General features: G+C 39.8%; 1 protein-coding gene across 5 annotated transcripts in view; it reads right to left on the bottom strand.

The window, feature by feature from the left end:
• TNIK (TRAF2 and NCK interacting kinase) overlaps positions 1 to 27,290 on the bottom strand; it is a 402,893-nt gene that overhangs the window by 272,390 nt on the left and 103,213 nt on the right. For 2 of the 5 annotated variants that reach the window (XM_030929436.1, XM_030929450.1), the window contains one exon: positions 6,471 to 6,510. The exons of the other annotated variants lie outside the window; for them this stretch is intronic. In XM_030929436.1, coding sequence (XP_030785296.1) covers positions 6,471 to 6,510 — 40 coding nt within the window. The remainder of the gene's footprint in view (positions 1 to 6,470; positions 6,511 to 27,290) is intronic. 5 annotated transcript variants of the gene reach the window in all.

Below are 27,290 nucleotides of genomic sequence, written 5' to 3'. Positions count from 1 at the left end.
GCACTCAGGAGCAGCGTGGAGGAGCCTTCTAAAAATAGTCTAGAATCAAGCTACCTTCTGGCTCATTCCATTTTCTTTCTTTTAAAGATTAACTAGCCTTAGGCTGTGCCAAAAAAGACTAGAGGGGGAAAAAAAGACTCATGAAGTCTCGAACAGGTGCTACTGTTTATTCACCCAAGTCTGACATCACCACATTGTTTCTAGGGACTACAGCAAGTTTCTGGGCTTCAAACACTCCAGTAATTTCCTTAGGGAGAAGCAGAGTATGAAAGGAAAGTAGCTTGTATTAAATTTAAAAACCTGAATCCTATATAGTTGATCTTTATAAGTTTTTTTTAACCATAAACTGTGCCAATCCCTTTAATGACAGAATCTATTATTCTACTAGCACTCACAACAGATCACTGTCATTTGAAGGGACTTTCAGAGTCTTTGGAGATACAGATAATCAACAATGCATCCTTCCCTCCCCAACTGCCAAAAAAAAAAAAAAAAAAAATTGTCTCCTCCTGAAAACCAATCACTAGCAGCCTTCTATTAGCTTGGAGCATCTTTTTAATGCAAAGGGGTCTGGAACTAAAAGTGGTCAGGGCAAGGATCTCATTTTATTCATATTTCTATCCCCAGGGATAAGCACAGTGCCTGCTACACTGTTGGCATGCAATAGAATTTTGTTGAAAGGTGGGACAAATAAAAGAAAATGTATAGGTTGTTTATTAATTTAGTAATACAATTTCCAAATTTTTTTTTCTTGTTGAGGTATCATCTATATTAAAATTCACCCATCTTAAATGTACAGTTTGATGAATTTTAGCAACTGTATATAGTCATGTATCCACCACCACAGTTAATCCCAACAAGTTGTCTCACACCCCTTTGTTGTCACATCCCCTCCCCATAATCCCAGTTCATTGATCTGCTCTCCATCCCTATAGTTTTGCCTTTTCTGAAATGTGATATTAATGGGATCACAATACATAGCCTTTTGAGACTTGTTTCTTTCACTTAGCATAACAATTTTGGGATTCATTCATGCTGTTGCATGTATCAGTAGTTCATTCATTTTTATTGTTTAGTAGTATTCTGTTATATGGATGTGGCTAGATTTGTTTTTCCATTTTCCATTTGATAAGTATGTAGATCGTTTCCCACAATTGGCTAATATAACTAAAGCTCTTACAACCATTCAATACAGATCTTGGTGCTGGCATGTGTTTTATTTCTCCTGGGTAAATACCTCCAAGTAGATTTGCCAGGTCATCTGGTAGGTGTATGAATAACTATAAGAAACTACAAAAGTGCTTTCTAAAGTGGCAGTATCATTTTACATTCCTATCAGTAAGGTATGAATGTTCCAGTTGCTTCATAACATTGGCAACAATTGATATTGTCAGTCTTTTCACTTTTCAACTTTAGTCATACACTGCATTGTGTATCTTGCTGTAATTTTAATTTGCATTTGCCTGATGACTGGTGTTGAATATCTTTACATATTCATACAGCCGCTTTACAGGCCAATCATATAGCTTCTTTGGTGAACTGAGTATCTAGTAATGGAAATAAAATCTACATTACTCATTTAAATTTCTCCAACGTATTTTGATATCCATTAATAACCTTGTCAAGACTAACAAAATGGGTTTTTGTTTTCCTCCGTTTTCCATGGCAAATTTCCTAAGATAAATTACACACTTCCTTTACTCCTTAAAGTTAACCATTTCCACACTAACTTAAGGCCTTTTGTTCCAAATATGCTTGATACTGTGCTGTAACAACTGAGCACACTCTTCACCTCTTATCAGTTAACTGCGTGCCTTTTTTTTTTTTTTTTTTTTTGAGACAGAGTCTCGCTCTGTCACCCAGGCTGGAGTGCAGTGGCCGGATCTCAGCTCACTGCAAGCTCCGCCTCCCGGGTTCACGCCATTCTCCTGCCTCAGCCTCCCGAGTAGCTGGGACTACAGGCGCCCGCCACCTCGCCCGGCTAGTTTTTTGTATTTTTTAGTAGAGACGGGGTTTCACCGCGTTAGCCTGGATGGTCTCGATCTCCTGACCTCGTGATCCGCCCGTCTCGGCCTCCCAAAGTGCTGGGATTACAGGCTTGAGCCACCGCGCCCGGCCTGCGTGCCTTTGTTTTAAAAATCAGGTCTGTGTTTCATGTTCAGTTTTTTTGTCTCCCTCCTCTCTCTCAGGGACTACTATATGCTCTTGTCTCTGTGCCAGTGTAACCTGCTGTACAACCACATAACTCAAACTTCTGTGACATTTTTTTAAAAATAAGCATAAACAGCTCTGAGGAAAGGCCTAACACTCTAAGAACCAAGCCCATAGTCCCCTCTGAGGGACCTGATGACATACATTTTAGGGCTTATTTCCAGATCATGGCTCTGCTTGAGAGATAGGCAAAGTCCATTAACAAGTGTCCTTGGGATCAGTGAAAAAAATCCCCACCAGCATTTCCAGGTGCACTAGAAAGTTTTGTGGGTACTTACCAACCAACTCTGATGGATCCCTGAAGGGGCCAATTTTTCCAGTTCCAATTGTGATACCAAATAAATATGATCATGTTTAAGGTCAGCAAAGTGAGGTAGGAGCAGGGTTAGTGCTCTAATGCAGTGCTCTAAAGTAAGACCTCAACTTTCCCTTTTGTTCATTTAACAGCACAGCCCTTTGGCAGGGAGCTTCATGCTCCCTGGAATCCTAGTGGGGATGAGAAACACAAGGGCTCCTCTCCCTGTGGAAGCCTCTGGAATCTGACACAGCTTTACCTCTTCCCCACAGCCTCACCTCTCTAAGCCAGTTTCATGACTATAAAATGAGGATAATGAAGTATGTACTGCCCACTCCAGAGCACTTTGTGCCAACCAAACACAAAAGAGAATGGAAAAGTGTGCTGTGGACTAACAGGACTCCAGGAGATCAACATGATCACAGCTCAAAGGGAAGCCTGGCCACCAGGTACCCATGACAATCTCTTGCCAGGCAGAAAGTTCCTATGAAGAAAAACAAAGATACGAATACCCCTTAGCTCAAAGGAAAGAAGGATAAGAGCCTCCAAGTGAGAACAGAGTGACAGTCTGTGCTGCCTGGACAGAGGAAGTCGCAAGAAGAAGAACAGAAAGCAGGTTTTGAACAAGGAGAAAGCAAAAGACTTCAGATAAGCAAAGATGAGGAAGGGACATGGGGTCCAAATGTTGAATAAAGAAACAGTAATACTGAGCACTGTGGGACGCCTGTGTATGTAAATACGGTTTAAACCTGGGCATCCTATTTGGGCGGATACGGTTACAATGCCATATTTCATTCTCGAGGTTGGTCAGCAAGACTTTCCACGAAACTTCTGCTCCCTTATTTCCACTTACTGTTCTTTATCCATAAAGACAGATGTGTATTACATATACTTCTTACCTGCTGACTGGATCTTCTGTGATCTCACCTTTCCTAATAGAATATTTATCCAGGCCTGAGTTCCATAGTCAAAGAAGGTAGAAAATAATCTGCTCAAACGAAGTGCCTTGCCATTTCATTCACTTCCAGAAATGTTTTCTCAAGATTACCATGCAAGCAACAGATTGTCAGGAGGCAGAAAAGATTTCCAGACTTTGCCCAGAGGGAGTACTACAAATGCCCTCAGGATAAATAGTGCTTCAACGAGCAGAAGCCCAAACAAAATAGGAAACTGATAGAGAACCCTAGCTGTAGATCTTTTTGTCTTATTTTGTCTTATACCACCCTAGCATGAGCAGAAACTGTTCTAACCAGCATTGAAGAATGAAGCTATTTAGCAGCTTAATCTAAACTATGTATCTTCGAGTCTCTTAATTTTATCAGGCTCTTCTACGTGGACCTGTATTTCGGTAATTATAATGGTAATGTGGATTGCGGGAAGATATCTTCCTCTTGTGGCTCACCCCTCCAAGTCTTTCATTTCCAATCAACCAACAATTTTTAATAAGTTTATGTTAATCCTTCCACTCTTTATTGCCTCATTTCTAAACTAGAGAAGCCCTCATTTCAGTAACAACAAAAACAAAAGTGAGATGTATAGGTGTGTGTGTGTACATAAAATCCCATCTTCCTTATGAAAGTAATTTTTCCCAGTTTTCTAGGGTCATGATATTAAGAAAGCTGAACCTCACCACAAAATGTGTATTATGTTAGTAATATCCCCCAAAAGCCATACATTGAACATTGCTTTTATTAGCTAAAATTTATTGAATGCTTACGATGTGTGATAAGAAACGTGCTTAACTTTTTTTTTTTTCTTTTGGAGACAGTGTCTCGGCTTTGTTACCCAGACTGGAGTGCAGTGGCATGATCTCAGCTCACTGCAACCTCTGCCTCCTAGGTTCAAGCGATTCTCGTTCCTCAGCCTCCCGAGTCACTGGGACTATAGGCGTGCACCACCGTGCTCAGCTAATTTTTTTTTTTTAGTAGAGACGGGATTTCATCATGTTACCCAATTGAACTCCTGAGCTCAGGCAATTCACTCGGCTTGGCCTCCCAAAGTGCTGGGATTACAGGCATCAACCACCATGCCCGGCCCTAAGTGCGCTTAACGCTTTATAGGATATTGCCTAACAACCCTACAGTGCAGGAGGTACTATTATTAGCCCAATTTACAGTTGAGGAAACTGAAGACAGAGAATAGAAGAGCTAACATTTGAATCTAGGACCATCTGATTCTGCCCAAGCTCATAATGACTATGCTACATCAATTAGTATTATTTTTTCTCTCCCATGCCTTCCCCATGATGTTCATCTTTCTTTTCTCCTAAATTCATGCATTCCTTTAACAAATCTTTATTAACAATCTAATATAATACATGCTAGTCAGAGGGCTAAATACATACTTCTGGTTTCTCCATTTCACTCATTGGCACTAAGTTACCATCTCCTACAACCAGGTATAAGAATTCAGGTGCCAGCCTTAAATTTGCCATGTGTGGGCTGAGGTAAATCTTCACTGTTTGAACTAATATGGCATTAGGCCAGAAAGATGCACTTGTAGGCTCTACTCTGAGACTCAGTAAGTCATCCTTGCCATGAGTTTGACTCAAGCCACCTGCCCACTCTGATATTCAGCTCAGTTCATTAGAGAAGCCAATGCTGATCACTGCCCTCTGCCTTATTCCCTTTACCTGAGTCTATCTTGAATACACTCAATATCCAGTTCCTCTAGAACCAGAACGCCACCTCATTTTTGTCAGTCCCCATCCATGGAAGCTTTTCCTCATTAGAATGTACATTCCATGGGGGCAGGGATCTGCGTCTGTTTATGGAAGTATCTCAAGCTCCCGGCACAGTGCTGGCACACAGTAGGCCCTCGATAATGTTTGCGAGTTGAACAGACCGAGGTCCTTCCGCTGAATCCCAGGCTGGCTGATGGCCATGCTGCTTCTCGCTAGACTTCCTCCCTCTTTCCTCAGTCTTAAGACATCTAAGCAGACTTCTTGGGAAACTCCACAAGCTCTCTGGATGTCCTGATGCCAAGTGCTACCAGAATCCGGTCTGTTGCTGTAATTTTCAGACTGTGTGCCTTGGCCGCCAGACAAGGCCTTCTGGCAGCACCTGCAAGGTGTGTTTGTTGGCATACACCAGCTCATGGGCCAGTTTCCAGCCCCTCCCAGCCTGCCTCTGCCTTATTAGGCTGTGTTAATTGGTTTGAGCCTAGTTATACCTAGAAATAGTGTCTATATAATTATATACACAAATTATGAAAAATTCATAGAGATTTATGTTCAAAGATGTAACAGCAAGAAATTGGAATGCATAATAAAACTGTCATGTAAAGGACAGTAGATACATACAATCTACTTTGATTCTACCATTAAAATATTCTAAAGAATACTTGATGACATGAAGAATGCTAGTATTTTTAAAGTAACAATACTTTACATGAAGTATGATCCTAACTACGGGAATACGTATTTTTAAGAAAAAGGCCAGCAATAGTCTGTAGGCAGTTGGACTATGAGTGATTAAGGATTTTCATTTTCACTTTTCTGCATATTTCTACATTTCCACAATAAGCATGCATTACTTTTATAATGTAAATGAGTATAATATTATAAACCAGTTCTAAAGCAGATATGACAGTCCCTTGACAATACTTAGCCCAAACATCTCAGCCATTGAGATCTGAATTACTAACCTGTGATTATCAGTAAACCGAATACATAAACAGGATGAGTGCAATTTGAATTTTAATTTACTCCCATTTCAAGCTAGTGAACAGATCTACAGACTAAAGTAGGGTACTGCCTGATCCCATGGCACATAACTCCAGTCTTCGGAAGTGCCCTGCGTCGTGCCTTGTTAATTATACTTACTCAGGGACTTTACTTATTTCTCCCACAAGGCTACCTATCAGCTAGCTTTCTAAGGATATTCTTTTAGTGCCTAACACAGAACTCTGTGTTTAAATGGTGTAGCACAAATGCCTATGGAGCAAGTTAATTTTTGGAGTGTACCAAATTGATTTCAAAGCAGTCAGCTTCTTCCAAAGTTGTCCTGGAAAACAGAAAAACAAGAAAAATGAAAAAACAGGCCATCCAATTGAAACAATCTCTCCATCTCTTCTGTGGTCGAAAAGTCACTCCTCTGTCTATTTCAACACAATGACCTGAAGACTCTTGGTATTTGGGAGGGGGGGAAAAAAGCCTACAAATTTGGAAATAAGTAAGCTGTTCTCCTCTAATAACAAAATTCTGAAAGGATGGAAGAAGAGGGCTATTGGAGAGGCAGCTAGGGGTGACTGAAGTATCTCAGTAGTTCAGTTTATCAAGCTCCGAGAATAGGCTCAGACACTTAACGTTGGCTATGCCATGGTGATTTCAGTAGACTTCCTTCATTATAACCTCACCCTTGACAACCACAATCCCACACCCCATTCAAACATTCCCTGTTCACTAACTAGTGACTGACATTCCACAGTGCAGTGGACAGTCTTTTTGGAAATGTTTCTCAAAATAGGTTAGGTGAATGAATATTTTAGTTGCTATTTGGATTAACATTTCTATTTAATAAATATGTATTGATTTTAATATTCATTAGAAAGTATATAACAGACTACAAAACCATGAACTTATGGCTATTAATGAGGTTGTAAATGGGACAAAAACAGTTGATTTAAATAAAACTATTTTGTTAGTATAGTACAAGTACCTCTATCAAACCCACTACAATATATACTTAAGAATCATATATTTCGGCCTGGGCACAGTGATTCACACCTGTAATCCCAGCATTTTGGGAGGCCGAGACAGGTGGATCACTTTAGGTCAGGTGTTCGAGACCAGACTGGCTAACATGGTGAAACCCCTTCTCTACTAAAGATACAAAAATTAGCCGGGTGTGGTGGCACAGGCTGTAATCTCAACTATCTGGGAGGCTGAGGCAGGAGAATCACTTGAACCCAAGAGGCAAAGGTTTCAGTGAGCCAAGATTGCACCACTGCACTCCAGCCTGGGCAACAGAGTGAGACTCTGTAAAAAAAAAATAAATAAATAAATAAATAAATAAAATATATATATATATATATAGAGAGAGAGAGAGAGAGAGAGAGAGAGCTATATGTAAATTTCACCTCAGTTTTTTGTTTTTTAAGAGAACATAGTACAAGTGCTGTGCAGATGCGGCAGAAAGTCCAAGGCATTATGTGGAAACAAAAGCCTAAAAAATAATGTGATCATTTTATGAACATTCACTAAATACATACCCTGTATCAAGCACTGTTCTAGGCAGTGGTAATAGCCTAGTCTTTATCTTTATGGCAGTTACAATCTAATAGGAGAGAAGCTTCACTCGAAAATAATCCATATGTTCATTCCAGCTCACCAAGCACTGTTGAATCCACCATCTTATTTGATCCCAACAGGGAACCCCTGAAGTTGGCAGAGCTATTGCTAGAAGTTTACAAAAATGGACCCAGTGTACAGCAAGCCCTATACCCCATCCCAAAGTAATATTCCTTCATATCCATGTATTTTCAAGATCTTTTACATTTTTATTATGAAGAAGACCAACCATCTTGGTTTAAAGTAACTTTGTTAATGTTTTGCTGTGGAACAACATATAGTAATTTAAATATAACCAAAAGATCCATTGAGTTTGATCTCTTTATGTTACCATTCATATAAATTATGAAGACTAGATCTGAAACTATAAAGCTTTTAAATTTGTCAAACTTTAGTGTGCATGGAAATTACCTGGAGGGTTTGTTACCCACAAACTGCTGGGTCCCCATCCCGCAGTCTCCAATTCTCTAGGTCTAAAGTGGGACCAGATAATTTGCATATCTAACAAGTTCCCAGCTGATGCTGATGTTGGTGGTCCCAAGAACATATTTTGAGAACCACTGGTCTAGATAAAATTGTGAAACAACTCGAGTCTCAGTAGCTCAAAAGAGTTTTGTTTACTCAGTAGGAATACATGTTCTCCACAGGTTGGCAGAAAGGCTTTGCTTGTTGCAATCACTCAGAAATCAGCACTCTCAAGCACCTTATGGTACCAGAAAATGAGGATTCCTTTAACAAGAAGAAAAAAAAAAAAAAAGAGGGAGGTGTCTTTGTGGCAAAGGGACACAGCAGACGACTGAGAGTTTCCAATGACCAAAGCTGGAAAAATCTGAGCAACAAAATACATAAGGTTGTATTAGAATATAATCCAACATACAAAATAAAATACACATGAATCCATATTGATATGAATAAATGACTGAATAAATGGGGCAGTAAAGACAAATCTCCTATGCAGAAGAATTCAAATAATGTATGCAGTTACTCTACACTTGATATGGTTTGACTGTGTCCCCACCCAAATCTCCTATTGAATTGTAGCTCCCATAATCCCCTCATGTCATGGGAGACCCAGTGGGAGGTAACTGAATCATGGGTGTTGGTTTTTCCCATGCTGTTCTTGTAATAGTGAGTAAGTCTCATGAGATCTGATGGTTTTATAAAGGACAGTTCCCCTGCACATGCTCTCTTGCCTGCTGCCATGTAAGACGTGCCTTTGCTCCTCCTTTGCCTTCCACCATAATCATGAGGCCCTGCCCAGCCACATGGAAGTGTGAGTCCATTAAATCTCTTTTTCTTTATAAATTACCCATCTCAGGTGTATTTTCATAGCAATATGAAAATGGACTAATACAACCCTCAAGGTATAGTCTAACTCCCCACTTCTTAGTTGTAGGCTGGGCATAGAGACCTTCCAAAGAGTACAGCATGGAGAGGGGCGAGTCCATTTACAGTAGAGAAACCTGACAGTCACTGCTGCATCAGCCTCAACAGGGATAACTCATTTTGATAGTATGTTACCTCAATATGATGTAATGAAAATGAGACTAAACTAGTGAAATCCCAATAAAATGAGACTAAACTAGTGACATCTCAATAAAGTATCAATCTTATTTATAATTCAAAAACAAAACACCAAGGCTCCCTGAGCAGCCACCATCTCTCAGGTTGCTGGTCACCTTCACTGGGAAAAGAGAAACCTGAAGGATCTGGCACCAGTAATTAAATACTCCATTCCATTACTTTCACCCACAACTCATTGGCCATCACTAGTCACCTGGTCCCTTCCACAAGGGGACATGGACATGTGTTCCCACCATGTGCCCAGGATGGAGGGAGTACAGAACTATTTGTTGAACAGTACTAATGACTGCCACAGCACCTGCTTGCAAGTCTTTGAAACAGAACATTGGTTCACTTATGCTGTTCTACAGATTCTCTGGAGTCAACCTCTAGGTGAATGGGCATTGAGACCAAGCCTGCTGCATGGTTTCCAGGCAGAGATTATTCATACCACATCTCATATTTTCCTGCTTCTCAAAGTGCCTCTAGCGTTATATATCCTAATGGAGAATTCTAGTCTTTCTTCTCCAATGATTCTTTTGATTTATCTCCAAATCACTGTACCATCACAACCAAGTAGGTTATTATTAATGAGGTGTTTGGTGGTTTACCCAAAAGGCATAAATGAGTTTAGATGCCTCACTCACTTGTTTCAGTAAAACAAAAGGGGGGAATCCCTTCCTTATATGACTCTGCTCAACCAACTTACAAACCAAGCCTTTGACAATCTGGTCTGAGCAGAAATCAACATTTCAAACTGAATGTGTTTCCTCCCTCCTTCCCATTGCTCAACTTGGTTCTTAAATTTTGTCTCTTCCTAGAAAGTTTGATTTTCTCATCTTTTCTATGCCTCCCCAAAAGAGTAAAAAAACAAATAAATAATTTTCCTTTAAAGTCCATCCCATATCTTGCCCCTGTTTGCATTTCTCTTTACATGATTGCAGCACAGCTTTAGTTTTCATTTTATGTTCACATTTCTGGGAGTTACAAACATCTGACCCTCAGTGGGCAATTTTGGTTACCTCTTCCCAAAGGACATGATTTGACCTTGAGATTGCCTGCAAACTCCAAATATTCTTTACATTTTTTATAGGCTATTGAACAACCACAAGAAAGTCTTGCTTCTATGTAGGGGTTCTGAGGTGATAGTAGGCATGATGGTAGTAGCAGTGGGGTGTGTCTGTTTTCATTTTCCTTTTTCTCCTAATGTAGCGTTTTTAATGAACAGATACATTATGGTCACTCAGATTTGGAAAGCTGTATTACTACCACACAGGAAAGGTACTAATGACCTTATTTCAGCTAAGTATTATGTGACCAGACCTTCCTACGTATTTTGCACAGCTCAGAATTGTGAAAGTGACAGGCTAAGTTTTGTAAACATTGCTGCAAAATATAATCACACCAAGATGGAACAGTGCTTAACCCACTAAGTGTACTCTTCTTAAATTACCTCTTTTTACAACATTACAAAATTCTCGTTTTTCTTAACTGACTCCTCCTGCTTGAAACCATCCCCATTTAATAGCAACAAATTCCCTAAGATGGTTTTGAATTTTTAGCCTTGCCAAAATTATAGATACTATTTTCTGGAGTGAGAATATTTAACTCTCTGTATATTTGCAACACCGTTCTCATAAGGACTAAATGATTTAGAAGCTGCCAAGATTAATAACTCATTTGTATATATATCATCTACTTTGGCCCAGGCTCCAACACTATCAACACTTACCCTAAATTGATGTTCCCTATCCTTTATAAGAGATAAAGAATTCATCTCATGGCCTAGAGCACACAGCGACGTCTATGGTCTCAACTGATGTGAATCAACCCTCTCAGGGTTGGGAATCTCTTAACTGTATACTTGTTATTCAACACAACTACTGCTTCCATTTGATTTCTTCCCCCTTTTACTTACTCAGATGATTTTCATTCTTACCTCACTCATCAACTTGTCAGTTAGAGAACAGGAGCTATTTCCTTTTTTGTTTGGGATTCTGGCTGCAACCCAGGCACCATTTTCCAAGTAATTAATGAGCCCTGCAATGTCCTGGCTTGTGACCACCAGTCTCTTCCTTCGTTATATTACATCTTGCCTGGAAAAGGACTCAGTGCAAGAGCAGGCAATAGGCTGCCACTGAACAAAGAGCAAGCTGTTATTTTTAGGTGAAAACACCCTGAGGTTTTTTTTTTTTTTTTTACTTTTGCCACATGGCAACATAGGTGTTGGTAGTTAAATCTTAGGCTCACAAAGAAAGCCCCGGAAGCAGAAGTATCTATGATTATGGATTTCTAATAGACAGTCAAGAGCTGAAATGGAGCATACAATCTCTTAGGGTAGGAACTCGACCTTCACCCTCACCCTCACCCCTAGGCTATTTACACCACATCAGCAATGAGAGAAAAAATACCAGAGAACTCAGTTTTTGGTGAAGGGCAAGAAGAGGTCAAAAGGTGAAAATGGACTTTTCCCCCTTCCTTATTCCTTAGGTGCAAGGGAGTAAAATAATAAGCTTTTCTTCATTATGATCATTCATGCATTCAAAGTATATGCTTTTAGTATCATCTAGTTGCTTTAACATTGTTTTAGGTGCTAAGGGTGGAGTACTCAACAAAAACAGAATCTTTATCTACAAGGGACAGTCTAGTGAAAAGAGACTGAAGTGAACAAATGAATGAATGATGAATGGATGGATGATATATGGTGATGAACGCTATGGGGAAAAAATTAAGCATGGTAAGGGGAACAGGGAATGGAGGGTCGAGAGAGTGGGGTGTTATTTTCTATAAGGTGGTCAGGGAAGGCCTAATAAAATGACATTTGAGTAGAGACCTGGAGGAAGTGAAGGAACAAGCAACAGCGGTGTCTGGAGGAGAGGATCACAGGCAGATGAAACAGCAGGAAGGAGGACACTGCAGTCAGACCATGCTTGGCATGATTGATCATTAATTACTCTAAAAGCTTAACAATCTATGCACAATTGAGTCACTGTAGATAAATACCTTCTTAAGTCTCCACACTGATGTTATATAATTTTTGAAGAAAAATCACTGAAACTGTATTATGTAACCTTGTGACCTATTAAAGATATGGTCCATAATTAAATATTTTCTAATGACTTGGATAAGTATCATTCCTTATTCATATACACATTGCACATGTCATCCTTGCACTGCACTCTACTTATTCTTTTAATTATTGAGCATCCAGTCTTTGGTAGGTCTGTGCTAGTTACTGGGAATACTGTGGTGAGCAAAGTAAACAAGTCTCTGGCCTCATGGAGCTTATAGTCTGATAAAGATATTATTCAACCAATATGTATCACTATAATCTGAGTTTAGCACCCCACCAGAATGTGCTGGGGGTATGAGAGCCCAAACAGGGCTGGGATATTCTGGAGGATGAAGAAGGGTTTTGTGAGAAAACGACATAGAGTAAATAGCAGGAGAAAAACATTCCAGGAAGCAGGAATGTGCAAAGGTCTTGAGGCAGGAGGAAGCAAATTAGGTTTTTTGTATAAAGAGAAAGCAGTATGTCTGGATCCCAGAGAATGAGAAATAACAGCACTAGACAAGAAGGTTGTGTTCAGATCATCCTGGGCCTTGTAGGCTAAGTTTAGTCTTGATCACATGGGAAATCATCCAAAAGGTTTTAAACAGGAGAGAAACATGATCAAATAAGCATTTTAATATGACTTCACTGGCTGCACGGTGGGAATGCAAGGACTGCAAGGATAACATCAAGGGACAGTCCTGCAGGTGTTCATATGAGAGATGTGCTAGGACAGTGGTGGCAGAGAAAGAAAACAGAAGAGAGAAATCAGGAACCGTTTAGGAAATAGGATCAGCTGGGCTTGGTGATGGAATTCAGGAGATGATGTCATGGGTGACTCCTAGTTGGTTCTTAGAGTTGTAATAATGCCCTTCACTCACTGGTTCATCTGCTGAAAAAAAAAAGAAAAAAAAATGACAAAGCCCTAGCTCAGGCACCAAACACATAGAGCACACTCTCTTCTCTTTGACAGCCAAGCTAGTTCTAAGTAGCATCTGGATCCCTGGTATACAAGTCCTAAGTGCCTGCAGAGCTGGCCCTCAGCTGAGAGGTACCTATCTCACACACACACACACACACACACACACACACACACACACACACATAAAGAGAAGCCAACAGGCTACATTAGACTCAGGCTAAATGAGCTAGCCCAAATGACTTCTATTTCAACTCCACTATCACTGCATTTAGCTGGTCACACCTACAAAGCAATCAGCAAACTGGGTGACTCATTAGGATTTTCTTTTCAAGAGAGCAAAGAACCTAAATAAAGATCCTTGAATTTAGCGTACAATACCCAGGAGTCATCTGAGCAGCAGCAATTTGGGGGAACTTCAAGTGTGGCATTTAGGTGTGAGAGGGGAAGTTAGAAATCAGAGAACTGATCTCACAAACAAAAAGCTTTTATAATAGCCTGTCCTAGATAAGACAGTAATGAGAGGACAAAAGGGGAAAGCCATCCTCCTCTTAATACCAAGGAAACCTAGGGAAGTGACTTCTTAAAAAGGAGGTAAAAGCAGCAGTTTTAGTCACTCATCAAGAGTGACTGTTCTTCCTCTTTGCTAGAAATAGCTAAGAGAGTGTAAATCACTCATTAGGCCCTAAGAAAAGAAGACTTATAAATGAACTTGAAACCAAATAGTGCTGTGTAGATTCTTCTACTATCTTCTACAGAATCTGCATGGACTTATTCACTGTTACGGTCGTCTGTGCATGGTAACCACAGTGCTAGGATGATATCTATAGTTTGTTTTTGACAATAAGTAAATCCATTATAAACCCAGTTTCTTCTCTTGAGCACAAGTTTAAAAGGAAAAAAAGAAAGCTTTTCTACTTTTACATGCCTTATGCCTGTGCTTCCAAACCAGAGCACAAGTACTCCCTGGGGCACGCAGCACTTTGCCAAGTATTACAGCAGCAGGAAACCATAGATTTTGTTTAAGTCAACCTTTCTATAGTAATTTTATTAACATAATTTTAAGTTGATGCAACAATGATTATCTTGTGACATAAAGAGAATCCATCTGAATTTTAAGGATGAAACAGAAGATTTCAAATACATTTCATTTTTGTGGTTTCCACACCACTGAGTGAAGCCTCTAGATCTCTTGATGGGGATGGGGTGGTTACAGGCCAAAGAATGTATCCATTAGATGCAGACAGCACAGGGCCTAGAGCCTACAATACTTTTTGCAGCCAACAAAAAAAATTCTTATTTTAAAATTAGAAGATAAAAACTAATTCTTAGGCCAAAGAAAATGTTTTAATATATAATATTTGTCTTACACCAAAGAGGTTATAAAACCTAATTTTTAACTTTTTGTTGTTTTATTTTTCTTGGAGAAAGGGGCCCACAGAGGTGAAAGTGTGGAGGGCCTATGAAAGTCATTCTATAGCACTGGGTAGTGAGTCCTTCTCCTCTGCTAAGCCTCAAACACAAATGAACGTGTTATTTCTTAATAGTGGTCCAAATACCACCATGATTTAGTGAGACAAGAGCAAATATTTTAACTTTAAAAGTATGTACTATATTTTTAAATGTAGCTGAAAATATTGAGTTTCTCATTTATGGTAGCAATGAATTTTCTTTCTGAAAAATTTAAGTAAATAAAATACCTTCATGAAAAATATTAAGCAAAAAAACTACAAGTTCTAGGATGAACTTGGAAAAAAAAAAAGAGGATGGTATGGCTGAATGGCTGAAAACTAGTGATATACTAAAATCCTAGAAATACTAAGATTCAGACTCTCAGCTATAACACCCAAAAATGTTTCCATCTACATCATCAGTTACCTTCATCTCTCAAGAAAAACAGTAAAACATTACCAGAACTTCCACCACCAATCTGCTGGGGAAATTAGAAATTGTGGATAGTGGTCTGAGTGCTTATTTATATTTTAAATAACATATCATGTTTTTCAGAATTAGTGGTTCACACTGGCAAGAGAGCAAGAAATATTTGTTGATTGGTACAAAGGACCTCTTTTCACTAGCCCATGAAACTATCCTATGATAACTCTTGCATTGTACAAAGAGAGGCAGATAATTGATAAAGATTCCCAAAAGAATAAGACATTCACAGAAAAATGAGATCAGCAACTGCAGTCTTACCAGCTGGGATAATTTTACAAGGGTCAGACAGCTCTGGGGCATAAACTCATCACTTCAGGGTGAGGAAGAAGAAGCTGACTCCTGATTCCCAAGAGGCAGTGTCACACAATTAGATTGTTCATTCTAGCTCAACACAAATTTGACACATTTCCCCAAAACTGCCTGTCTAGGGTCCTGTCAAAACAGGATGATGGAAAGTCAGAATAATTTTCTAGCCCAGTATCTCCAACATTCCTGTAATCCATTCCATTTCAGTCATGTTTTGATGTAAAGAATATTTTCCCCACTAATATTTGAAAGCCATCCATTCTTGCGTGCTTTAGTTACACCGAGCATACATTCATTGTGGAATAAGAAGCAGTCAATGGTATCCAGGATCTTCTAAAAGTAGTATTCGAGGGCTTTTCTTTTTTGTATGTCTTAAAATTGTTAAATTAGGCCGGGCGCGGTGGCTCACGCCTGTAATCCCAGCGCTTTGGGAGGCTGAGGCGGGCGGATCACGAGGTCAGGAGATCCAGACCACCCTAGCTAACACAGTGAAACCCCGTCTCTACTAAAAATACAAAAAATTAGCCGGGCGTGGTGGCGGGCGCCTGTAGCCCCAGCTACTGGGGAGGCTGAGGCAGGAGAATGGCGTAAACCCGGGAGGTGGAGCTTGCAGTGAGCCGAGATCGCGCCACTGCACTCCAGCCTGGGCGACAGAGCGAGACTCCGTCTCAAAAAAAAAAAAAAAAAAAAATTGTTAAATCAGAGTGAATGGACTTATCTACTCCCAAAGCAAGATCTTAAGTTGTTTTTAGCAGCTAATGAAATCTTTCCCAGGGAGCTAGAAGATGGGCTACCCAAAGGAAAATATTCTATGTATTTCTCATGCACATATAGAAGAATTACAGAAATAAGACATAAAATACAACATTATAGCAAATGTTTTTGAGGAGGGTGAATGAGATTCTTAATTAGTTCTTTTGCCTTTCCCAATGTTGCCTATACCATTGTCCTTACACAATATTTACACAAAATATTGCAGCCAATAATAAGCAGAATCAGGATTTGAACTCAAAGCTGCTTAGATCCAAACCTATGCTCTTAACCTCTGTATTTGTTCCAGAACAGTTCCTGGAACAAAGCTGGTAGGCAATTCGTATTTGTTGAATCTGAATCTAGATTAGAAACCAGGCTGTTTGGTCCAGGATTCCGAGTTGTTTCTAGAGCTCTTTACAACTAATCTCAATACCCAGAATGAAAGCTCCCTATGACATCTGAAGATATTAGAGGACTACAGCTGATAATGCCACATTCAAATATTTTCTGTTAATTCTTTTCCCTGTTTTAATCCAATTAGGATGAGGAAAATTAACTATTGCAATTAAATAATTAAGAGGAAGAAGAAGTGAAAGATTTCCATATAAGAAGTTTAAAGCTCTGTTGCTTAAAAAAGAAAAAAATGCCCAAAGAAACTCAATCCTTTAACTGAATTTCAGATAACAGAGTATACTGTATACATAAAAACTAACTTTTTTGAGTACTCACTGTATACCTAAAATTCTTCTAAATGCATTTCATGTATTATCTCATTTAATCCTTATGAGATAGGTACTATTATTATTCCTAACTTTTAGAAGAGAAAACCAAGGCACAAAGAGGTTAAGCAATGAACCCTAGGTCTACCAGTAAGTGGTGGAGCCGAGATTCAGGTCCCAAGGGATGCAACGACAAACTTGATGCTCTTAACCTGCTGCTTCCCATAATAACTAACACTTGCTGGACACTTTAATCTGTTCCATATATTCTTTTTTCTTAACCTCCACATCCTGGGTTCAAGCTATTTGCATGTCTCAGCCTCCCAAGTAGCGGAGACTATAGGCACGTGCCACTACACCTCACCAATTTTTGTATTTTCAGTAGAGATTTCACCATGTTGCCGAGGCTGGTCTCGAACTCCTGAGCTCAGGAAATCCACCCACCTCGGCCTCCCAAAGCACTAGGATTACAGGCGTGAGCCACCATGCCTGGCCTGCCCTATGTATTCTTCATGCAAACTATGTCATTTATTTTGCCCAACAATCATAGGGAAAAAAAGTATGTGTATGTGTATTCATACACATATATAAAAAAATAAAGTGTATGTGTATTCATACACAGATATGTGTATGAATGCATGCAGATATAGAAGGTGTGCGTATGTGTGTCTGAGTGACTATTCTCTATCCTATCACTGTAAAAACACTTGACAGATCTCTCAACGCTTGAAAGTCATCTTAGTTCTTCTATATAAATAATTATAAGAACTACTCATACAAAAATTGCATTATGTGCCATCCTCATATTTCCATTAGGTATATTGATTGGATCTTGTTTTTGAGAGGAAAAGAATTCATTTATTCTCATGTTCTTGTTCTTTTTCTCATTTTAATATGAAATAATGGCACCAGAGAAAGTTCTAAAATATCTTGAAGGACAGAGTTTCAGGACTATCATTGCATTTGTAAGACTTGGGGGGAAAATTTCCAATGCATAGTAGCAGCCAAATGTCGCAAATCTTCATGTACTCTCAACCTAAGTATTACAGACTCCGCATCATGTAACCTGGTTACTGCCAGAACTGAGATCTCCCTTCTCCTCTTCACCTATCCAAATGTGTGATTCATCTCTGTGGGATATGACAAACCAACCACAATGGGCAGAAAGGCCCTGCCTGAGCCCTCTCAGTTCCCAGGAGAACCATTCAACACAAAAGTTAAATGGTGCATTTCAGGCACCCTGCCCATCCTGAACCCCAGATTTATGCCTAGGAAAGGCATTCTACTAATTAAGCTATCTCTAGTCCTCAGGACCAATGAGATGACCTAATCTCATGCTTCCCAAAGTTAAATGGGCATATAAATCACCTGGGAGTCTTGTTAAAAAGCAGATTCTGGTTCAGTGGGTTTGGAAAGGCCTGAGATTCTGCAATTCCAACAACCTCCCAGGAGGTTGCTGGACAGCAGGCCACACCTGGAGTAGCAAGGGTCTAGTTCATATACAAATGCAAAATTGTGCTTCAAAGAGAAGTATGTGTTTCATTTTTTGAAAGGTTCATCCTGGGTTCTTATCCAGGGTGATCCATAAAATTTTCCATATCTTCATGAGGCATTAAAAACTCCAGACAATCCTCAGAAAAATCGATTCACCTTTTAAGTCTTTGGATTCCATAAGGCTACCAAACCCCAAGTATGTTGGGAGACCATTATTCCATACATAACATTAAAGGCATCCCCTCTGTGACTTAGCCACGTGTTCTTTTGTGTTATTTATCCAAAGAATAAGCAACTGATAATTTCAGATTTTCCAAACTGGCGAATGTTTGACATAAATGTGTTTAATACTCAGCAAAGCCTCTCCAACTCAGTGTATTTGGGATGCAAGCGTTGCTATCACTATGTAAATAAGGAACTACTTTATAGTATAGTTTAATGAACTGAGTACGTTGCAGGAACCCTATTTTTTTTTTTTTTTTTTTTTTTTTTTTTTTGAGACGAAGTCTCGCTCTGTCGCCCAAGCTGGAGTGCAGTGGCCAGATCTCAGCTCACTGCAAGCTCCGCCTCCCGGGTTCACGCCATTCTCCTGCCTCAGCCTCCCCAGTAGCTGGGACTACAGGCGCCCGCCACCTCGCCCGGCCAATTTTTTGTATTTTTAGTAGAGACGGGGTTTCACCGTGTTAGCCAGGATGGTCTCGATCTCCTGACCTTGTGATCCGCCCGCCTCGGCCTCCCAAAGTGCTGGGATTACAGGCTTGAGCCACCGCGCCTGGCCAGGAACCCTATTTAAGTGAAAGTATTAATTCCTTGGAGGAAATGCTTTAATACTGAAGAATGACTTGTGATTAGCACATCAACAGGAATAAACAGTCTTCAGATACCCAAGGATACTTAAGGACAGAGGCTTTCAACAAACTTCTTAAACTCCTGTTTATACTCTTAAATTGCTTGGTAAACTCCTCCTTCTAAGGTACATTAAAAGGTCAAGTTTTGCCCAAGTCTCTTCTCTGAAAACTAATGAGGCTTTAATGTACCCAGAAATGCAAAAGCAACATCAAGGTTATTTGATTGACCCAAGCCAAAGAACCTTCTAGAACAGCAACATATTTTGGCTGGCTTTCTACCTTAAAGTTACCTATCCTCCTAAATAGGATAATTTAAAGAACATTTATTTCAACATATTGGCAGAATTAGTAAGTCATTTGTGAGCAGAATAATTCTTTTATGCCTTTTTTAAATGGTCAGATAGGAGAAACAGCATGTAAACAACAGCGAAGGTGGCTGCTCCACTTTACAAGGTTCCTAAGAACTAGAAATAGTAGTCTTCAGTTAAACCAGAAAATTTTAAATTAAAAGTTAGATGACTGAACTCTTACACTGAGCAGTCGACCCCACCATGCTTTTATTATGCCAATGAATTGTATCTGTTTCAATCGCTGGTGTCAAAAGGTTGTGGGTTCAACTCCAGGTTGTGCCACTTACTGTCAGTGTGACCTAGGGCAAGTTAAATTTTGCAAAGTTTAGACTCTTCATCTGTAAAGCAGGGATATTAAGCAGTAAGAGCTTACTTTATGATGTGTAGAAGCCTGCTACTGAGCCTTTCCTATAATGGGCATAGTTACTCTGTACGTATACTATACATATAGGATTACATGCTAGTGCTACTTTCACTGTGCACAGAACAAGGTCGGTCCTTGAGCTTTTAAAGAGACACATTAACAAGTAAAGGCAAGAACTGCCAACCAAAGTACATACTAAATCTATGAAACACCTGACTACAAGAGATGACTCAGGATTAAAAACATAAAAGAGATGGCTCTTAAACCATCAAGAGTTCTGAACTCATCTTAACCTCTGAGGTTCAAGTATAGGAAGACAGCGACATTTTTCTGCAATGTGCCCTTCCCCATGGCTGTATTGCCTATAAATCAAAGGTTTTATTTTGGATGCCCAGCGTTCATCTGAGCCGAGTTAAAAAGTTAACTTATTTTTCCTTCTCTTAGTAATAGTAGGCAGTAAAGATTGTGGTCCTGGTACTTCTTCAGAGTTAATATCTAGGATTTCTTAAAATTTTTATTCTGGAGAATTTTTTGTAGATATCCTCTACCCTCCAAATCCCCCAAAAGGTGTATGTTAGTATAAAGTGCCATTATTCCAGCAAAATCAGCCCTTAAGACCACATTCATGTCTTAGGGTGACACTGCGCCACCAAGAAAAAAACTGTCCTAAACTGATACCAATTTAGAAATTCACTCCCAATAAAGCATAGAACTCAGCACAAACACCAAATTCATTACACATATGTAATATATATGTAGATATACACACCTTTGTATAGCTATCCTTTTTTGAAAAACTAATTTTCACACTAGGCACTTTTATTGCTTCTGCTCTAACCCAAATTGCTGATTGTAAAAAGGGGATTTCCTCCCCTATATTTACTTTGGAAACAGACACCAGCCATGGAGAAGTAGTTGAGTGCAACTGCCCACAGACTCACACTGAAATCTGAGCACCTGAGCTGGTCCACTACCTGAGCTGTGTTCCTCAAAGAAATTTCAAAAGAAAACCTCCAGGACCTCAGTAGGCAGCTTGTGGCAGGACTCGGTGGGCATAAGACTAAAAGCCTAGGAGTTCTGTGTCCTTACCCTTGGGCTTCCTGAGAAGCAAGATCCTGAGTCAGATGCTGAAATCTTATTATAAGCATAATCCCAATTAATCTCCGGAGTCGATTGTTAGAAATGCAAAGATACTCCCTAGAGACTATTGCACAGACTAAGGAGTTTCTTCAACACTGAGAATGTAGACTAAGACTGCTGAGGGAGAAATAATTTAAGCAGTGATTGGGCTGTGAAAGAAAACATTGTCAATACCTATCTTACTTTTAGCTACTCACAAATATATAGATTCCAGCGAGAGTTAACACCGTGATGCATAGTTTTTGGGCCAAATTTCAAAGAGCACATCTGACCATGGTATTACTCATCAACTTAATCAGATATCCATAAATCTCCTATGCTTCTAGACTAGAAAACAATACTCAAACAAAAGAGCGTTCTGTTTTCGATGTTGCTATTCTGTTTCGGGTTCTGTTAGCAGACTTTTTTTGTTTTTGTCTTTTCTGTCTTGTGTTTTCCCCCATCCCCTATGAACACTGGATTCTTGGCCACACCTTAATTTGTGACTATTTACTCAGCTGATTAACTGAAGGCATTCGTCTCATTCAAGCAAGTCTTGTTCTGGGCAACAAATAAACTGGAACCCCAAGGACAGAGCAGCCATGGCTCCATATTAATCAGCTGCTCATCCCATTTCCCCATCCTACAGCAGACCATGAAAGCTGGGGTTGCCTCAGAGCGGTTGGCTTCAGGCACCTCCTCCCTGAAGCACTCTCAGAGGGGCATATTCGTATGGAGGAGGAGGGAGGCTTGGTGATTGGCTTCTGTGATAGGTTTCTGGAGGGAATGGAAAGGTTTTGAATTTCTGAAGTATTTGTAGTATCTCTTCATAAGTGCACAAGTGGGTACAAAACGGTAGAACAAAATGTACTAAACATTTAGGCCACAAAACATTCATTTTCTCCAGCTGAAATCACCAGAAGTGTTAGCTGGGGGGAAATCAGAATCTGCCTAATTTGCAACTTCTTTGAAGAGACTATACAATCAGCTTTGCCTCCACCCAAAGAAGAGGACACACTGTCCTGTTTTCACTTTCACTGTTTTGACAAAGAGAAAGAATGAGATAACTCTGGGTAAAACTTGTCATGAAAGTGTCTGACAGAGATATCTCTAGCGTTCCTGCGTTGCTGGTGTTACATATCTAAAACCTGTAAGGAAAAAAGTGAATAATGTGATCCTTAACAGAAACAGAAATGGGGAGTCACAGGTATTCCTAACTTGCACTCAAGCAAATTATCCAAGAGATTACATCTTGATATTGTAGCCAGGTCATCCTCCTCTACAATACCTAGAAATTCTTCCTTTCCATCCTGTATTTCATTGTCTCTCCCCCACTCAACCCCAAACACACAAACCTAGGCATCCTTGTAAAGGAGGAAATATAAAAGCAAAGAGTAAGCAACTTGCTACAATGTCATACCAGGTTACAGGTAACTGGCCTTCCCTCTGCTTGAAATAGAGGAAAAGTACAAATTATGCACCTGGCAAATATTTGCATGGTCTCCAGAGCAGTAAGATTCATCCATTTGCTCACAAAAGCACACAACTGAAGCTGAGAGAATAAATCAATTCAATTCATTTCAACAAACGTTTATCAAGCTCCAGTCTGATTGTAGAGTTTTTCTGGAAAAAAAAAAAAAATCATCATGCACCTGGCTATTGGAGCTGGTTTTTGAAGAAGTCTAGAAATTTCTTCCTCCTCTCTGAGAAGAGGCAACCAACGCCCTTAAATAATCAACACAGCTGTATTTTATATCGTAAAACGTAATTAGCCCAAGGTATGCTGCTTCCTTTTTTGTAGGTGGAAAAGAATCCACTTACCTTTCTGCGAAAATACAATTGTGTTTGTTGTATAAAAACACAGTGTCCCCATTTACTAAGAAATCAATGAGTAATCAGCAAGCCATGAATCACCCCTTGAGTATTTTCGCTATAAAGATGAGAAGCACTATATATTGAAACAGGCTATGGCATCGCTGCTCTACATTGTAAATTCAGACTTATCAAGAAGCTACTTAAAATATTCTAAACATGCAAGGGAAGGGCAGGGCAAAAGCAATCTTTGCCAAACATTTAAGGAGATGTTATACCCAAATCTCCTCCTGGGAAACTTCTGAGTGGAGCTAAGGTAATGTAGGCGACTTGATCAGGAGTCATGCTCTACTACTTACCCGGGGGGCTTCAAGGGAAGTCATTTGTAAACTCTCAGACCTCAATTTCTCTCCTTTAAGACAGGGTTAATTGTACCTATTCTACCCAACTTATGGGGTGACTATGAAGGTCAAATGAAATAATGAATATGAAGGTTTTATGAAAACCATTCTGTTTTATGTTTTATGATTGACACCAGTGATTTCAATGTTTAACTCTACAGTCCCAAAGACATGGTAGAAGATGGAAAACAACCTCCAAAAACCCATCTCTGATATCAAAAGTGTGCAATGGGCTATTTAAAAGTTCAGATGAGCTGTGGTTCTTTGTGCTTAGCCACAAAAACAGCCTTAGAATCATAAAGGCAGTTTTAAAAAGAAGGGAAAACAATTTTTTCTTTGTCCTATTCTCTTCTGTCATATTAGATGGAAGGCCGACACTGTTTTTACTTATCAGGTATCAAACTGCTGTTGGCTACTAAATATTATATTTTGTGTCAGTCTCCTTAATTTATATGCTCAAACAGTTGAAATGAAGCAAACCTAAACATATCTCACTGAGTTAGGGCATTCCAAACTCAGCAGAACATAGAATTTTTTTTTATTTATTTTTATTTTTTTATTTTTTGAGACAGAATCTCCCTCTGTGGCCTAGGCTGGAGTGCAGTGGCACGATCTCAGCTCATTGCAACCTCCACCTTCCGGGTTCAAGTGATTCTTCTGCCTCAGTCTCCCGCTGGGATTACAGGCCCAGACCACCACACCGAGCTAATTTTTGTATTTTTAGTAAAGACAGTGTTTTGCCATGTTGGCCAGGCTGGTCTCAAACTGCTGACCTGAGGTGATCCACCTGCCTTGGCCTCTGTACTTTTTTGTTTTTGGTACATATTTGTAACCACCTACTCTGTACTGGTACTAGAGAAACAGTAAGGTAATGTCCCTGACTCAAGGAGCTCAGTTTGGAGTAGGAGACGGCCAGACAGAGGAGTACTAACAGGTCAGAGTACTGAGAGAAGAGGCAGGGAAGGCCATCAAACCCCACTGGGCAGGGTGCTGCCTGAACCAAGTGTTAAGGATATACTATGGTTGCTAGCCAACGGGGTGGGGAAGGGCACGGCACAGATAAACAGACACCGTGTGCAGTGTGCACAAATGCCCCGCAATGCGCTACCATAGGTGGACACATTGCGAATCAGGATGGGCTGTAGATGACGCTGGAGGGGGAGGCAGAGGTCATGTCATAGGAACCTGTGACTGGGAATGTAGAACTGTGCTCCCTGGAGCTCCAAGTGTGGGGCTAGTCTGTGGAGGGAGGTAGAGGAGCCTCAGGGGAGTTTTGGCAAAGGAATGGCTCCATGAGGTAGATCCTAAGTATCCTCCATCCAGAACATTCTGCTATTGTGTGAAATACTGGAGTTTCCTGTGGGGGAAAAATGTTTTGCCACTTTAAAAAATAGTTGATACATTTAAGGTAAAGAGAAATCTCATTTGTAAAATGGTAATAAAAATAACCACAGTCCAGACATTTTAATATAGAAAATGTATTAGTCTGTTCTCACACTGCTAATAAAGACATACCCGAGACTGGGTAATTTATAAAGGAAAGAGGTTTAATTGACTCACAGTTCCACATGGCTGGGGAGGCCTCACAATCATGGCTGGAAGTGAATGAGGAGCAAAGTCACATCTTACATGGTGCAGACAAGAGCGCTTGTGTCGGGCAACTCCCATTTCTAAAATCATCAGATCTCTTGAGACTTATTCACTATACGAGAACAGTGTGAGGGAAACTGCCCCCATGATTCAATTATCTCCACCTGGCCCCACCCTTGACATGTGGGGATTATTACAATTCAAGGTGAGATTTGGGTGGGGGCACAGCCAAACCATATCAGAAAACATACACAACATTCTTTTAGAATTCATACAAAACGCTTGTATACTTTTTGTCGACTTCTACCTGAGAAGGGTCATTTTATTGAGATATAAACAGGGTAGAAAAATCAAGGGCTTCAGCTGGTTTCAGCCTCCTAGAACAAGATGCAGCCCTGCAGGTGCTGAGTGGTCAGCCACCTGCAGATAATAAAGTGGGCTGTTTGTGAGTTACCTTGAGGAATGCCAGCATAAGGACAGAGAGACACGCAGACTCATTTCAGGCTTGTTGCAGATCCAGTGTTGCAGGACATGACCCAGGAAACCACCACCTCTATAATTACGTTTACTAACAGTATTTTTTAAAACAGAGATCAGGGCATGGGGTGGAATAGGGAATAGTAGGGTGTGGGGAGTTAATATTTAACGGGTTCAGGGTTTCAGTTCAGGATGACGAAGAAGTTCTGGAGATGGGTAGTGGTGAGGGTTGCACAACAGTGTGAACGTACTTAATGCTGCTGAATTGTATGCTCACTTAAAATGGCTAAGGGGGAAATGACAGTATGTACGTTCTATGATAAGAGAAAGAGGTACCACTAAAAAGATTTCCAGTAAGATAAATTCAGTTAGGAGCCTCATACCACCTCCCTGAATATGATGCACAGATCAAAACTGAATTTCTCAAGCAATACTTGAAGTGTCAACTCGAAGATGTTAAACAGTAACGGGCAAGTTATCTAAAACAAGAAGTCACCTTCTCCTTAAAGGAGACTGAGTTCTTCACATACTGAGTTCCTAACTCTTCTCTGCTGTCCACAAAGATAATATGGTTATTATTATCATGATTTTTGTAGTAGACATTTTGTAATTTATTTAGAAAAATGTTGTAACCAGCTGCTACACTTGTCTTCCTTTGTTGTCGAGAGGAACAACATGGACACAGTAGTTCTGTGCTTCGCCTTACAAGGTGAGCAACAGGACCAAGATCCGAAGCAATACCCAAGGCCGCTGTACCCAGCAGCAGAGGCTGTAATGACCCCATTCTCGACCCTCACCACCGACAAGGCTCCTATGCAGTAGTAAGCATATATTTGCTTGCCAAACAGCAGATATTTCTTTTTGCATATGCAAAATATATAAGCGGATTTAATGAAATTATACTTAAAGTTAAACTACAGAGATAGGAAATATAATCTCCATACCACAGTTAATTGGTTATTCTTTTTATTAAAGAGTCTCAAATGTTTCCCATGTATGAAATAGTTAAAAACCGTGCGGAGCCCTAAATTCTGTGCCTGTAATCCTGGCAGGGTTTCATTTTACAGGTTACAGATAACCCAGAATAGTAACTATTGATTGTTTAATTACTTGAAAGTGCCTTATAATCACCAAGTCATTAAGGGTGTTATGAGATCTAAAACCTACAAGTCACGAGGGGCTTGTGCATCAAGTTATTTGGCTACTCATCGATAGAATATGAGATGGAATGAAAGTATTTTGGACTAAAACATTCTAAATACTTCAAATCAAAATTGAGCACATGAGTGCCAATCCATGTCCATCCCTAACAGAAAATCTCATCCTCTTTCCATCGCTATTAGAAAGTATATATCATCATTCATTGAGGCAGTGAGAACCTGCTAAAACCTTGCAGCTCTGAATTAATGAGAGAATGGTATAAAATGTGCATGTGTCTACATCCTTCAACACAGAACTACACCACGCAATGCCACCAGGCCAAATGGGTATCTTAATAATGTTAGGCATTCCGTATAAATCATTTTGCTAACGGTTTAGAATATTTCAGTTTTGTATTTGGAAAAGCACAGGCTGTAAGTGGATTCATAGAAGCAACTTGTGGAGGTTATCCAGACTAGTTCTCTACTTAGAATTAAAGGATGTCATATCCAGAAGGAACTCTGGAGACCCTCTGGCCAGACCTCTTCGTTATACATGAAACCAAGTCCCAGAAAAGCTAAATGACTTGCTTAAGCTCACACAGTTAATAAGTCTCAAGGCCAAGACTCAAAGCCAGAAGAGCCATCTG

This window comes from Rhinopithecus roxellana, chromosome 1, assembly GCF_007565055.1.
Source record: "Rhinopithecus roxellana isolate Shanxi Qingling chromosome 1, ASM756505v1, whole genome shotgun sequence".
Classification (NCBI taxonomy): domain Eukaryota; kingdom Metazoa; phylum Chordata; class Mammalia; order Primates; family Cercopithecidae; genus Rhinopithecus; species Rhinopithecus roxellana.
The sequence above is the reverse complement of the archived record's forward strand: the minus strand, read 5'-3'. Positions and strand labels throughout refer to the sequence as shown.